Source organism: Eulemur rufifrons, chromosome 29, assembly GCF_041146395.1.
Source record: "Eulemur rufifrons isolate Redbay chromosome 29, OSU_ERuf_1, whole genome shotgun sequence".
NCBI classification, from domain to species: Eukaryota; Metazoa; Chordata; class Mammalia; order Primates; family Lemuridae; genus Eulemur; species Eulemur rufifrons.
The window spans coordinates 30,697,599-30,714,184 of record NC_091011.1 but is presented as its reverse complement, the minus strand read 5'-3'; the positions used below and the strand labels follow the sequence as shown (position 1 = coordinate 30,714,184).

Sequence of the window (16,586 nt, the reverse complement as noted above, 5' to 3'; positions counted from 1 at the left end):
GTTTTACCTGTAGCTCATGATGCAAACATTAAGTTTTTTTTAACAAGTTGGCCTCATAATGGAATAGTAAATAGAGTGAAAGTCTGAAACAATATCCTGAAAATTAGAAATGATGAATAACTGGAATGTTCTTTGTGCCCGACTTTTAGAAAAAGCTGTTGATATTAGGGATTTTAATCTAGAAAGCAGCTGCCCAGTGGGTCAGTGCATGTTCAGCCCAACAAGCCTGAACTCTTCTGCCTGGTTTCCAAAGTGCTACATGAACCGCTCAGCCTTCCTCGCAGCCCCATGGTTGCCATTCCCCTTAGGAGTGCTGGCTCTGGTTCCAGGCAGCCAAGCTGGTGCTCTCCTGTACACACTGTACTGCCTGAGTCCCCCGTAATTTCATTTATCAGTATTCCATTTTCTGGAATGCTCACCGTCTGTCTTTGTTTGGGCTTCTATAACCAAAAAAACATAGACTGGGTATCTTATAAACAGTAGAAATTTATTTCCCACAGTTCTGAAGACTGCAAGTCCAAGATCAAGGCACTCTAGTAGGTTCAGGTGTCTGGTGAGGACTTCCTGGTTTATAGATAGTGTCTTCTAGCTGTGACCTCACTTGGTGTAAGGGGTGAACAAGCTCTCTTGGGCCTATTTTATAAGGACACTAATCCCATTCATGAGAGCTCTGCCCATATGACCTAATCGCCTCCCAAATACCTTACACCCTAATCCCATCACCTTGGGGGTTAGGATTTCAACATATAAATTTTGAGAGGATATAAACATTTAGACCGTAGCACCTGTCTTGCCCTGTTCTTTCATCTGAAAGATTCAAAGTAACAACGTATCTGGCAGTGCCATTCCCTCCCAGGGGCAGATATCTCTCTCACGTTTTCATATTCATCCTGAACATACCTGTAATTAGGGCAATTCTTACATTGAGGGTCACAGTTTCTGGGACCTCATCCACCAAGCTTATTGAGGGCAGGGACTATTTCTTACTATTCTCCATATTTCTAGCTTGACATATAGTGGGTGCTAAGTGGAAGATGTAATAGTAATATCATTTGGAAAGATTTATTTCAACACCATTCAAAAACAAAAGTAAATTTTCAGTTTGTTTTTAGTTAACTAGAAGATTGTATCGTCAAAATAAACCTTAAAAAGGTGGATTGACTATTTTCTGAGCATTTTGGCTAATTTAAATTTAACAGTATAACACTTATAAATTGGACAGATATCAATAAGATGAAAATGTTTAAAATGAATAGATTATGGAGAGGAGTGGGAAAGCAAGAAGAGACTAACTTCATTAACTCAGCATGCTCTTATTCATTCCATTACATCTAGGCTCTGGGAATACAAAATATACTTTTTAAGGATTTTCACTTAGTTTCATTGATGTTCCTCATTTAATGGTAGAAGGAGCTCTGAAAAAAAAAAAAAATCCATGTGGTTGAATAAACATTGTTCTGACTATCCAAACTTTATTCCACTGGGATGCCACCCAGAGCTTGAGAAGATTACTTTTAGCTTCCATATGATTCAAAAACATTTTTTTAAATTTCAAAATATTAAGGGGGTACAAATGTTTTTGTTACATGGATACCTTCTGTAATGCTTAAGTTGGGCTTTTAGTGTGCCCATTACCTGAACAGTGTTCATTGTACCCAGTAAGTAGGTTTTTACCCCTCTCCTCCTCTCCCTCCCCGCTTCTTGATTTCCATTGACCTTTACATCCCTGTCTCCATCTATTAGCTCCTGATTATTAGGGAGTATATGTGGTGTTTAGTTTTCCATTCCTGGGATACTTCACTTGGACTTAGAGTCTGCGGTTCCATCCAAGTTGCTGCAAAAGACATTATTTCATTCTTTTTTATGGCTAAGTAGCACTCCATGGTATATGTATACCACATTTTCTTATCCACTCATGAATCGATGGGCACTTAGGATGATTCCACATCTTTGCTATTATGAATTGTCAAAAAGTTTTTTTTCATTAATATACCTGCCAAGTACTCGGTTTGCATTAAGAAAGCAGTTTACTTACTTGACATGACTTCGCTTATTTCATACAGTGTTTGAGTTATCGGAAACCTCCACAAGTGTTTGATAAATGGGCAAATGAGTGCGCAGGCAGTATGGTATTTCCACTTTGACAGAATTTATGTCTAATTGGGGTCACTGTGTCCTCTCGTTGTAGATTTGGTATTATTGGAGGATATTTATGAAATCAAGTGGTTTCGTTGCCGGTTTTGTATGACAAGAAAATCTTTGAAGGAACACATTATCTATGAATTCATGTAACTGCTTTTATAAATGTTTCTCTTTCTCTAGATCTTAGTGCCAGTTCTTTCTAATAAGAACAACCATACATCCTGGTCCTGTTTTACTTCACAAGATATGGAATGTCATATAGAAGTTGTGAAAAATAAGATGGATATTTTTAGGGGCAAAATGTCTAGAAGAACCCTTCTGCCAATTCCCACTATTGCAGGAAAGATTGACCTGGATCGGAATTATTCGGAGACCACGTATGTAAACAATACGATATATATGAGATATTAAAATGGAGAGCAATACCTATTTAATGTAACACCTCTAGCAAACTGTTAGCAAGTAGAGAATTATAACTACATTGTACTTTAAAAATAAGTGCAGAAGCACCATGTATATTATTTCCAACTTTTAAAAATCCAACCTCACAAAAAGCAAACTATAACAATTGCCATGATGTCAACAACAGTATTCCTTTAGTAAAATGGTTTTTGAGAAGATGACAATTCTTTAACAATGCTTTCTAATGTTAGAGACACGTCAGTGACAGAATAACATAATGTCACAAATCAAAGACCATAAAAATAATGAATTTTGAAAAATTCATATTTAGAAAATTAGCTTATAAATGCATAAAATAGCTATTAAAATCCAAATCTTATCTTTAATTGGAGAAAATGATTTATCTTTGAATTATTTGATTAATCACTTAAATGTTTGTAGGCTACAGTCAAATGAAAGGATAATACTCCATGCAATTGAATCTGTGGTTATTAAATGGTCACATCAAATCCAAGAAATTGTAGAAAAAGATTCAGTGCGGCCTTTGCTGAATGATTTTCACGTGACTCCGCAAACTGAGCTAGATTTTTGGACAATGAGGAAGGAGAATCTGTCATATACTTATGATCAAGTAAGTAGATAACTCTAGAAGTTGTTTGTAAATTGAATTAGCGAAGTCAGTTGTGGAATTAGGTCTCCTGAGCAGTGATTTTCAATAATTTTAAAGGTTTAACACACTATCTTTGTATGATTTAATAGTCTGCTCTTTTTTCTCACTCCAAAGTGCTGTATATATGGTACACACTTTTGAATTTAATGAGGATCAAAAGTAACTTTGCCTTTATGAGAATATTTTGACAGCATTTGAGATCTTTACTTCCCTCATAAAGGAGTGGTTCCCCAGGGAAACATTGAAGATTGTAAGATTTAATTAATCTAGTCGATTTAATTGGTTCAGGAAGGAGTGGAGTCTTGCTTTGTAGAGAGAAACATTTTTGGAAGAGCTAGCTTTTGGTTCCTCTGCTTGCCACACAAATTACTTTAATGTTCTAAAAACCAGGGTATTCATTCATGTGTCTCTTGGAGAGTATCTGAAACAGATTGAGAAATTTTATATGAAAAAATCAATATTTTACACATATAATAAAATGTAAATTGACTTTTTAAAAAATCCAAATTTAAAAACCCTAACTGCAAAATAAAATATAAGCCTAAAGGGGGAAAATGTATTTTTAAAGTTATTTTCAACTTGAAACCAGATATACCTTTGAGTGTTAAATACTGTGGATATTGTGTGTGTGAGTGGAATATAAAAATATTTTGTCACAGAATGCCTGTATTTAGTAATTTATATTAAAGGGGTTTTTTTTGTTTGTTTGTTTTGTTTTTAAATTTAGCTTCAGGCTCCTATTGTCCTCAAAATGGTTAAGATCTTGAGAGCTAAAAAGAGCAGCTATTTTCCTACTTTGAAGGACATCTTCCTGGCTGTGGACCATGGTAAGACCCTTGTTTGTCCCTTCTTTCTGGAGTCAGTGTCACGATGTGCTTGTGATCCGGCCCCTGCCTGCTCAACCTGGACACCCACCCTTCCACCACAAGCGTGTTCTTGAAGCAATTGCTCTTGGCTCTAATGATAAATTAATCTCGCCCTTTGTACTTTATTCTCCAGCTATGCTGAACTGCTTTTATTGTGCCTGGCATAGAGGAGGTGCCTGCCCAAGTGGCTCCAGTTTTAATTAGAATGTGTGTGTGGAGGGGGAAGGCCTTTTGATTGAGCAGAGGGTAAACGAAAACCCTGGGTAGAGACTTTGTAATCAACAAGTTGGGCTGTGATGAGTTATTCACCAGTTCAAATCTCCCAATGTGCTTGGTATCTACCCCTTATTTAGCTAATAAGCACTCAAAGTCGCCATTGAAGTTTTGGTGAAGATTAAACATACAGAGCAGAGTTTGTTTGTTTGGATTTCAAATAGGTAATGTGTGCATGTTGATAAAAACTAGAAGTTATAAAAAGGTAGCCAGCTAAAAGTCTCTTCCTCATCCTTGTCCTCTTACTATCTAGTTTCAGTTCTGCCCCAAAATAACAACCTTCCAGTTTCTTGATTTCTGTTTCTTTGTGCATGCTTAAGCAAATATAGATATGCTTGATACTGAAGTTTTAAATAATAAAATTAGAGATAATACAGGCAAATAGCTTTTTTTCACTCATTACTAACATTAAACACATTTCTTTTTATTTTTTTTTTTCCTGTGTGACATTTGTAAGGTTAGGAAATACTTAAAATTAATTCACTTTGAGAATGTTTCGATATTTCTTTAGGGTTTTCTCCATGAATTCTGTGTGAAAAGAGGGCGTAGGTAAGGGGAGAGTGTTTGGGATAGTGGCTCTGTCAGATCTGAATTCCTGTCCCAACTCTGCTTACTGAGCATCTTAAATTTGCTAAGACTTTGGTTTTTCATTGGCCAAACTGGCATATGAATGCCTTCCTTGCAGAATTGCTATGTGGATTTAGTATTTCTCAACCTTGTCACCATCAAAATTTTGGACCAGGTAATTCTTTTTTTTTTTTTTTTTTTTTTTTTTTTTTTTTTTTTGAGACAGAGTCTCACTTTGTTGCCCAGGCTAGAGTGAGTGCCGTGGCGTCTGCCTAGCTCACAGCAACCTCAAACTCCTGAGCTCAAGGGATCCTCCTGTCTCAGCCTCCCAAGTAGTTGGGACTACAGGCATGCACCACCATGCCCGGCTAATTTTTTCTATATATATTTTTAGCTGTCCATATAATTTCTTCCTATTTTTAGTAGAGATGGGGTCTCGCTCTTGCTCAGGCTGGTCTCGAACTCCTGAGCTCAAACGATCCGCCCACCTCGGCCTCCCAGAGTGCTAGGATTACAGGCGTGAGCCACTGCGCCTGGCCTGGACCAGATAATTCTTTACTGTAAGGGACCATCTTACGCATTATAAGGTGTTCAGCAGCATCTGTCCTCTACCCACTAGTTCCATCCAGATTGTGACCATCAAAAATGTTTCCAAACATTATCTGATGTCCCCTGGGGGCAAGATCTCCCCTAGTTGAGAACCACTGGATTAGGGGCATGATAAACACTACACAAGGTACTGGGCACCTAGTAGGTATGTCCTCAATAAATAGAAGTTGTTGGTACTTTTTTTTCTGTGTTAATATGAGATAAATATTTTCTTTCTTTTTTTTTTTTTTTCCAAGACAGAGTCTTGCTCTGTCACCCTGGGTAGAGTGCAGGCGTCATTTTGTAGCTCACTGCAACCTCAAACTCCTGGGCTCAAGCAGTCCTCCTGCCATAGCCTCCTGAGTAGCTGGGACTATAGATGCATGTCACGACGCCTGGCTAATTTTTCTATTTTTAGTAGAGATGGGGCTCTCGCTCTTGCTTAGGCTGGTCTTGAACTCCTGACCTCACGCAATCCTCCCACCTACCAGAGTGCTAGGATTATAGGTGTGAGCCACTGCGCCCAGCCAATAAATGTTTTCCGTTGACACAGCTTCTACAGGAGTGAATCCCAGGGCTCCTCAGAGCCTTATGAGCATGCAGCCTGGAGATTCAGAAAAAAACGCTTGTCAGTAGAACAAGTAGCCCAAACCCATGGTCAGTTAAAGGTAGAAGGCTCTTCTCGAAGACATCCTTGAGGCTCATGAAATCACCAGACATGCTGATCACATTTTAAGGGCACTTACCCATTAGATGCGATTATTTAATTTTGAAATTAAATAAAATTGATAAAATACATGAACTTCAAAATGTGAGTGCATCTGGGGGAGAAAATAGTTCCTGAACCCTCTCTTCTCAGGGCTTTACTGTTAGGTGGACAGATTAATTGGTTACATCTCAGATAGAGCAGCGTGAGTGGGTGCAGTCCTGATTCCTGGTGACAAATGCAGCAGGGGGTTGTTTTTGTCTCTTTTTTTGACATGAATCTTTTGGGATAACATGAAAATAAGAATTTGCTTTGTTCCCTGCTTTCATAAATGCGACCTATTCACAGTTAAGGATATTTTTAAGGCTCAGGAGCAAAGTGAAGTCTGATGGAGGTTATTTAGAGTATATTAAAAGGACCAGTTTTAATCAGGAAAAAATTGGGATTTGATTAAGCATTAATTATAGTTAAATATTTACTTTTTTTCATATCTATAGCATTTAAAAAAATTCCTTTTACTATGCTTAACACTGTTTTTATTGAAGTAAAATTCATATAACATAAAATTAACCATTTTAAAGTATGTATAGTTTCAGTGGCATTTAGAATATCACAGTATTGTACAGCCATTGCCTCTGTCTAGTTACAAAATAATTTCATCACCATACTTAGTGATTTTAAGTTATATCCTTATTAATAATAGAATTTCCTCAATAATTGCATGCGTTACTCTCATAGGAAACTGGAATGAGGCAATAAATGATTCATTATCAAGGAAATGCAAATTAATACCACAATGAGATACCACTTCATACTAGTCAGAGTGGCTACTATCAAAGAGACAAAAGATAACAAATGTTGGCAAGGATGTGGAGCAAAGGGAACCCTTGTACACTCTTGATGGAAATGTAAACAATTATAGCCATTATGGAAGACAGTATGGAGGTTCCTCAAAAAAATAAAAATAGGATTACCATATGATTCAGAATTCCCACTTCTAGGATATATCCAAATGACTTGAAATCTGTTGTTCAAGAGATATCTGCACTCCTGTGTTCATTGCAGCACTGTTCACAATATCCAAGATATGGAATCAACCTAAGTATCCATCAATGGATGACCAAATAAAGTGGTGTATATACACAATGGAATACTATTTGGCCTTGAAAAAGAAGGACATTATGCTAAGAGAGATAAGTGAGGCAGAGAAAGCCAAATGCCACATGATCTCATTTATTATGTGGAATCTAAAGCAATCAAACTCATAGAAGCAGAGAGTAGAATGGTGGTTCCCAGAGGCTGGGAAGTTGGGGAATGGAAAGATGTTGGTCAAAGGGTACAAAGTTTCAGTTAGGCAGGATACAAAAGTTTTTTGAAATCTATTGCACAGCATGGTGGCTATAGTTAATAATAATCTATCGTATATTTCAAAATTGCTAACAGCAAATTTCAAATGTTCTCACTACAGAAAATCGGTATTTGAGGTGATGGATATATTGGACTGATTTAATCATTCCACGTTATATACATATAACATTTTGTACCCAGTAAATATATATAATAAAAAATTAAAAAATAAACAATTCAAGTGTGGTTGTACCTAGTACCTAGAAGGAATTAACATTCTGGTGGTGAAGCTTGTAATCCCAGTCATAAAGTGACGACAACATCACAGAGATGTTTTATTCCCATAGTTTCTGTGGGGTTGAGTAAATTTCTTTAGACTCCAAGGATATTTTCCTGGTGGGTCTTCAGTCAGTCTCTTTATGTCATGTGAGTAACTGGACCTGTGATCTTCTGAATGGCTGAGTTACAGACAGTAAAACCTTCCAAACTGCTCATGTGTAGATAGTATGATAAGTAATATAGAAGGAGATATGACAACATTTAAGTATGGCCCTGTTGTTTTGCATAGTTCTCCCTCTTCTACTTACGAGTGAATTTAGAAGGAGGGGACTGCATCCCATTAATGATGGTTCTTTCTTTTTAGCTCTCCTCGAAGCCCGAGACGTGGAACTGCACCTGAGACCTCTGAGGAGACACATTCAGCATCTCCAGGAGACGGAATTTCCACGGACTCGTGTATTCATTGCCCCATTATTTCATACCATCTGCCTGATCTGGAGTCATTCCAAGTTTTATAACACCCCTGCTCGGGTTATAGCTTTATTGAAAGAGTTTTGCAATCTCTTCATTGACCAGGTATGAAGCATATAAAATAGGAATGATAAGAATCATTGCCATGAGGTAGATTTTATTAGGCTAGTGAAGAATAAATAATTGTAGTATACAGTAAGAACATCATTTTCCTCCCCCCCACCCCCGAAAGAACATTTATGGTAACAAAGGCCAGGTGACTTTTTAATCCTAAATGACAAGGGAGTTCAGGAAATAAGTCAGATACAATCAAAGGACAAGTTGTTGCTGGGTTTTGTTTGTTTAATATCCCACATTTCTTCAAAGACATTTACGACAGCTTCCAGTAAAAGACAGATCTACAGGGTACCTTCTTTGTAGCCTTCCCTTCTGTTTTCACAGGAACACTGGCTGATAGAAGTCTTTTGGAAAGGTGAAGTAAATTAAGAGAATTTGGCAAAAAAAAAAAAAAAAAAATCCTGAAAAAATAGTAGGGGAATTGTATTGAAAGAATTTTGATGCATTGTTATCTTTAAAAATCTTTTATAATTTTTTCTCTACATTTTACCCAACTTGTAAAATGTTGTTTTTTTTTAAACAAAAACAATTGGACCACCTGCCTGTGCTTTCTTACCCTTTCTGTGTGAACTGTGATTCTTCTGTGTCCACAGTACCAGAGAATATTACATAATTTGAGAGCGAAGAAATACTTTGATGCCACATAATCTAGTGGTTCTTAGTTGGGAGTGTGTCTTAGTCTGCTCAGGCTGCCGTTACAAAATACCATAGGCTGGGAAGCTTAAACAACAGATATTTATATTCTCATAATTCTAGAAGCTAGAAGTCTGAGGTCAGGGTACCAGCATGGTCAGGTTCTAGTGAGGGCCCATTTTCTGGCTTGTAGGCAGCTGGCTGCCTTCTCAGTGTGTCCTCTTGTAAGGCCACCATCCTATCGGATTAAGACCCCATCTTCATAACCTCATTTAACCTTAATTATCTCCTCAAGACCCTATATATCCAGATACAGTCATATTGGGAGTTAGGCCTTCAACATGTCAACTTGAGGGAACACAATTCAGATATTTTTCAGATGAATTAAGGGAGACTTGAAAGATGATGATATTTGCTCAATTTTCCCCAAGAAGTTAGAAGGAAAAGCCCGACTAGAGGACAGGGCTGCAGACATGCAATTTAGAGTTTCTGGAGTGTGCCATTGAGTTGTTAAAGTTTGTTTTCTCTTTCTGTCTGCTTCCGAAGAGATGGAGTGGTATGTGGGAAGGGCTTTGGACTCAGACCAACCTGGATCCAAATTTATTAATAACTGAACCACTTAGGGGAAGCTAAGTTACTTTTCAGAGCCTCAGTTTCTATATCTGTCGGTGGGGTTAATGCCTAGTCCATGGCTACTGGGAGGATCAAAAGAGAGAACTTAAGTGAAATGTCTAGTGTAGTGCTTGATACAGGCTCTGTAAAAGCCAGTTCCTCTTTTGTTCCTTTGCCCAAACTATTGACTTACAAGCTAGTTGCAGCTATTGTTAGGGGATAAAAATAGGTTAGATTCTTTTTATATTTTATCATCATCTCCTCTGATTTTGCTCTGTTCCTGTTCCTCTGTCGTGCAAACTCAGTTTTGCTCTGTTGTTAGGCAAGTGCCCTGGGCCTAATGGCTTGGATCCCCTGCAAAACACCATGATCCTTGTTGCAGGGTCAACAACTATAACTATCACTTCTCTCAAACCCTTTTTTAGGGACCCTTTTCTTGAGAATAATTAAAACTGTTTCAATTCAGAGCTCTGTTAATGGATAAATCCCAGAGGTGGCCGTTCTCTGGTAGAGATGGCTTATAAGAAGTCCTGCTTGCCTTTAAGCCTGTAAACCTGGCCCCTAGCCTGTGTCAACAGTCAGAGTGTGCCAAGCTCCTGAGAAAATAATGTAGCTGCTCTCGTTCCTTAGTCTGGCTTCTGTTCAAAGGTTTCATTGACCTGATTTCCTTGATTCTCCATGTGGCAGGTCCCAGACTTTGTAATAAATCTGGCCCAAGATGTTAGGAATAAAAAAAATCAGCAATGAGCCAATTTGCATAGCTAGGTTCCCTGAACTTTTCCTCCTCTCCAATTGTTTGCTAATTTTATTCATTTTATATATTTATTTGGCAAACACTGTATAGCACTTATTATTTTGCCAGGAACTTTTGTAACCCTGTTACAAAAATTCAGAAATTAAATCCTCATAGCAACACTATGACATAGGTACTATTAGTAGCTTCATTTTATGATGAAAAAAAAAACTGAAGCCCAGAAAAGTAACTCTCTGAAGTCCACTCAGCCAATAAGTGATGGAGTTCTTACCCATTACACTATGCTTTATATTCTAAAATAAGTTTTTATTTCTAATTACAACATAATACATGGTGTGCTAATGATAATTATGGAATATTCTTTTCGTACAACATTTGTAACAATGGAAATAGTCCTGTAGTTCTAGCACCCTAAAATTCAGCATTTTGGATTTTTCCTTTCCCATAAGCTTACATGTATTTATGCATTTTATCATAGTACAGTATTTTCACTAGCTTCTTGAAAAATGATTTTGTTAATGCTAGATGTTTAGGTTTCTTCCAGGCTCCTTCATTGTGAATAATATTCACAAAAAAACTATACAAAGATCCTTTTCCTTGACTTGGATACTTGGTTTAATATAAATTCCTAATGTTGATCAAAGGGTACAATCTTTTCATGGCTTTTGAGCAATATTTAATATTTACAAATTATTTTCTAAAAGGATATATCAATTACATTGCTATTATCAATGTGTAAAATGTTTTACTATATATAATCTGCCAGCTTTGAGCATTACCATTTTTTTAAAAAAATGTGGGGTCATTTATTAGGTATATAGTGGTACCAGGTTGTTTTTTAATTTGTACTTTGTGTGATATGTATGATTATACATTTTATATGTTCTTTTTTAAAAAGATTTTTTTAATTTAAATAGACTTGGGAGTACAAATGGTTTTTTGCTACATGGATAATTGCATAGTAGAGAAGTCTAGGGTTTTAATCTACCCATCACCTGAATAGTGTGCATTGTACCCAGTAGGTAATTTTTTATCTCACACTTTGTGGGTCTCCAGTGTCTATTAAGTCACTCTGTATGACTATGCACACCCATAGCTTAGCTCCCACTTGTAAGTGAGAATATGTGGTATTTGGTTTTTTGTTCCTGGGTTATTTCACTTAGAATAGTGGCCTCCAGTTCCATCCAAGTTGCTGCAAAATACATTATTTCACTCCTTTTGATGGCTGAGTAGTATATCTGTTCTTTATAATTGTATTTCTTCCAGTAGCCTACATGTCCTTTGCTTTCATGAATTTATTGATCTTAATGTTTTTGTGACAATTTAAACCCTTTGTATGTTATGTATTAATATTAGAGCTCACAAGTTGGCATTCTATCAGCTACATTTGGTCCATAGATCAATGCCATGCCTTTAATTTTTTTAACTTAAAAAATTATTGCTAATAATTAAATTGGATAGGTTTCATTTAAATTCCAGCATTTCAGCCTCCACAGAAAAGTCAGAGACCTAGTCACGCTAGCTGTGCCATCGCCATTGGCACAATGACTAGAGCTTCAGGTGCCCCTTTAGATGGATCAGGTGCCGTCCAGGTGACCATGGCCTTCACCATTTGCTGCTGTTTATGATCTGCTTTGCTCATTTCATTACGTCAACGACCCTATGACTGACATCCCAGTCATACTTAGAAAACTTTGTTACTTTAAAAGCAAATGTGTTTCTCTTCACTTGTTTTTGAACAGTGACCACTGACATCATGAATTAGGCCAGACACGTAAAAGGCATCGTCTGGCCACCTCGCGTGATAGCGCACACAAGCTTCGGTAATGGGGTCTTGACTTCACGCACCCTTCATGCAGAGGTTAATTCTCTACCCAACCTGAGTGGGAAATAAGAGGATGGGCTGGGAATCTATAGCTAGGACTTGAAGGATCCTTACCAATAGGGGTTTTAGACACTGAATGAATGCTTTTCTTACTGCTTTACAGATTCATGGCCCAGAGCCTATAATTACAGGGAGAAGTGTTGCCTTTGCTAGGAGATGGAGGGTCATATGCCTACATTTATAAACGCAGTCCTTCCATCTGCTATGTTGAACTCAATGGCTTTCATTGCGTTCTCCGTGGAGATCTTAAACAACTTCCTAAGCAACCACAAAATTAAAAGCACACAATTTAATCATATAATTTACATGAGGTTAAGATGCATCAGGAAGAAATAGTATACAAAAGAACCTTCAGAATTTATGGGTTCTTGAGGTCCTTGAAGAGGGGAATTCTGAATGTCTGTAACAAATACGCAGAGAGAAGAACTGGGAGTGCTGGACAATGGTGCCCTGAGAGTCCAGCACTACACAGATCGGCTTGTCTTTTCTTTTTATCTTTCCACCCTTTCCTTTCCTGCTATTTAGAACTAGTTCATGTGTCATATCTCAGCTAGATGGTATGTCCTATAATGCTACTTAAGCCCCTAGAAGAGAAGTTTGCTAACCTGAATGAATTTCCAATGTTACATCCACCTAATCAGCTCATTCTCATCCTTGCAAGTGACTCCCTACTACCAGGTAAAGTGACCATATTTTAAAAATCCATGTTCAGATAGATTTCTCCTGCTGGTTTTTGTATTTCTTTATATGAAAAAGTAATTGCCCAGAATATTTGCTGGTAGGAATAACCATGCAAATTCAGATTACACAATTGTCATGTCTATGAGGCTTAGCAAAAATGTAGTCATTGCTAGAATGTAAAAATCCAGAAATACTAGGGTCTCCTGTATATTATTCTAACTTATACAAGTATATCATTAAAGCCCAAGTGTCTGAATTTCTAGAATTTGTGTTTTCTGTTTCAAGGCATTGCCAGCCTTATTCTTGACATTGGCATTTAAAAATGATCCATTGAAACAGAGATGGTTACAGTAAAAAGAAAACTAGTAAACATGTTTTGATCATCGTTTCCTTTCATTGAATCCTAGGCAGTAGCTTACCTTTCACCTGAGGACCTTCTGAAGGGAGAAATTGAAGACTCGCTGGAAAAGGTGCAGGTGGCTGCTAACATCTTAAAGGCTTTCAAAAATTCCTTTTTCGACTATAGAAAAAGATTGGCAAGTTATTTCATGGGAAATAAGGAGCTGAGACCATGGGATTTCCAGTCTCATCTGGTATTTTGCAGATTTGACAAGTTTCTTGATCGTTTAATGAAAATAGAGGTATTCATTTATTGACTTTGTTTATTCATGTTATAGGTGGGTTCAAAAAGCCAGCGGCTTTTCATACAATTCACGGAACAGTTTACTCTCAGTCACAGGGGAGAGGTCTCTTTTTTAGTGATTCTCACGAGAGCTCACCAGGCCAGTGCTATAAGGACAGTTTTGAAAGCTTTGACTTTTTAAAAATTCATTTGTGATTCTGTTATTACACTGTGTATAAGAAGTAAATCTCTTTACATATCAGTGATCCTTGATTTAGAATTTACTAATCTCCTGGAAGACAATTGTAGATCGGGAAGCTGGAAACTAATCCCACTTTCCCCTTATGTGTTGAATGCCTGAAATTGAGATTCATACCTCAAAGCCTGTTTGATAATTTAAAATTTCACACTATTTTTTTAGTATACAAATATATACTATGCTATAAAAATACTAAAACCATTGCTAAAAATAAAACATGGAAATATGAGCTCTGTATAAATATTTTTTAAATACGTAAAAACCAAAAATTAAATGAGTACACACACACTCTCTCTCCTCTTATATGGACCCTACTGGCTAAGGTTTTTAACAACATTTGAACTGATGACACCGCCTTATTTTCTTTGTAAAGCTCTTTTTAAGAATTTTGAGTTTTGTTGCTGATATAAGACTTGCTGTATTTCATTAGAAATCAGAGCTTTATGGTTTGAAAATTCTCATGACTTCATCAGCCTGAATGCCTCTTAATGTCTCTGAATGCTAAATCCCTGATGAAGGGACTTCCTTTACACTCTCTTGAGCTCCTTTTCAATAAAGGAGCTGACTCACTGCAAAGTGTAGGTGGCTGAGAATATGAGTTTTGGATATTACCTGGGGATCTGACTTCCAATTAGGAGTATAGAATTAGGGGAGTCATATGTCTAGCTATGGTGAATCAGGAGTTGCCTATACTATTGGATAATTTTTAGTAAATATGAAGATGGGAATGTGATTTTTAAAATTAGCAACTACTTTGTTTAATTAAATCATTAACATTTCTGTCATGTGTCCATTGAAGTCAGTTTTGAATGTTTGAAAATGTTCTTGATTTAAAACTTTAAAATATTCTTTTCATACTTAAGATGGTGGAAAGGTCTTTACTGTACTGTGTTTTTACAAAGGATATATTTGTGACCACACTGGAATTCGAAAAGCTGGAAAGACTGGAATTTGGTGGTGCCAAGGGAGCAATTTTAAATGAACAAATCCATGAGATGAGTGAAGAATTTACAGAACTCTATAAAGTTTTTAAACAGAGCACTTATGACCCATGTGATGGCCAGAACATGGTAATGTTTTACCTTTGCATTTTCATTTCATACGATCCTATAATTTAAGAGCTGACAAGGAAGGTAGGTTGCAGTGGAAATAAGGATCATTCAGTCCAGCCTCTCTAGGACCAACAGAGGGTAAATGACTTGCCTGAGGTCTCTTAGCTACTTAGTTGGTACATCAGGGACCAGAAAATGCCTTTGCATTTGCAGCTTAGAACTGTGTCTAATAAACTCACCTCAGGCTGGATTTTTTTTCCCATTTGTGTATATTGAACAGGAACTTTCCATAGTAACTCCTTTAGATCTGATTATCTGATGTCCATGTAACTCGTGTTTTATTTTAGCCTTTTCCTGAATCTTTGTATTATTTTTTGGTTCATTTGAACATACATTAATAGTTTAACCCCATTCATTACATCTATTATTACCATGTCTGTTGCCTCTCATGATTTTGTTATTCTTTACAGCTGTTTATAATTTCATATTTTCAACCTCAGGAAATAGGGGACAGTTTTCCAATTGAAGCTGCTGCTTTGTCACTTCCAGCATGTTGGTAGCCAGGGTGTTACCTGTGAACATCCCTGCAGCTCTAGGGTAAAAATAGCTTCATTTTAGTGATTTGCCAAGCACAGTGAAGCCCGAGTACAAAATAATGAAGATTTAGCTCATCCTTATTTTTTTATATGGAGTGTGAATTTATTCACTATCCTGTTTGGCCAAATAATCCATTCTTTGAAATGTTCAATTACAGTATGTTCGCTATATAAGGATATAGTTAGTGAACATAATTCCTCTAAATTGTGGTTAATTTGAAGACATGGAGTTAATGGTAGGAAGGCACTGCTATGGTGAGTGATTCCCTGCTAAGCCAGGGTCCTATAATTTGTGGAAAAATAAGAGAAACCTTAAACCATGGTGATAAATGATCTGAGCTCACCCCAGAGCCTTGCAAGATGTCTGCTCCTTGGAAGGCATTCAGTAAGTGCGTTCAGAATGGGACTCTTAGGGAAGCCGATGATAGTCCACCTGAATGAACTAGTAGAGGAAGAATGTGCGAGTGAGCCTGCTTAAGACCCTCAGGGACGTTTGAGTAGCGGGAGAGTCTTGATTTCCTCACAGTTATAAAACCTGGCAGGTTCTCAGGGTGTCAGGATTAGGGAACTTGGCCAGGTGTAACTGATGTCACTGCCTTGGCAATGCCAAAGGTCCTGATTTTACTCCCATCTCTGCCTAAAGCCTGCGGAGTCATGAACATGTAAGAATAGAAAATTCATTTGCTTTTGACATATATAACTGCTGGGTATTTGTATAATATTTTGGAGGCCCATTTCACTTTGCAAATGAGATAGGGAAGGTTTACCTCTGATCTCTCTGTCTGGCTGGAGACATCAATAACCTTCCCTTGAAGTTCTCCTTTATCCTCCTATCTGATTATCTTGCCTTAGAATGGAATCTAGAAGCTCCTTGACTTTGGTCATTCCTTAAAATTAAAACATGCATTAACTAAAAATACACTTCATCAGTATACTTGTGCTGAAGAAGACCTTTGCTTTTTAAAAAAGTGTCTTGGTTATCATTGTTGTCTCAAAATGTTGCAATTATATATTTTTGGTTAATAAGCTGTTCATTTTGGTGGTTTTTAGTTGAGTTCATTGTA

General features: G+C 37.1%; 1 protein-coding gene across 1 annotated transcript in view; it reads left to right on the top strand.

The window, feature by feature from the left end:
- DNAH11 (dynein axonemal heavy chain 11) overlaps nt 1-16,586 on the top strand; it is a 305,641-nt gene that overhangs the window by 5,062 nt on the left and 283,993 nt on the right. Inside the window, exons 3-8 of the mRNA XM_069462413.1 lie at nt 2,323-2,519; nt 2,986-3,175; nt 3,942-4,041; nt 8,205-8,416; nt 13,401-13,634; nt 14,777-14,944. Of these exons, the coding sequence (XP_069318514.1) occupies nt 2,323-2,519; nt 2,986-3,175; nt 3,942-4,041; nt 8,205-8,416; nt 13,401-13,634; nt 14,777-14,944 (1,101 nt within the window). The remainder of the gene's footprint in view (nt 1-2,322; nt 2,520-2,985; nt 3,176-3,941; nt 4,042-8,204; nt 8,417-13,400; nt 13,635-14,776; nt 14,945-16,586) is intronic.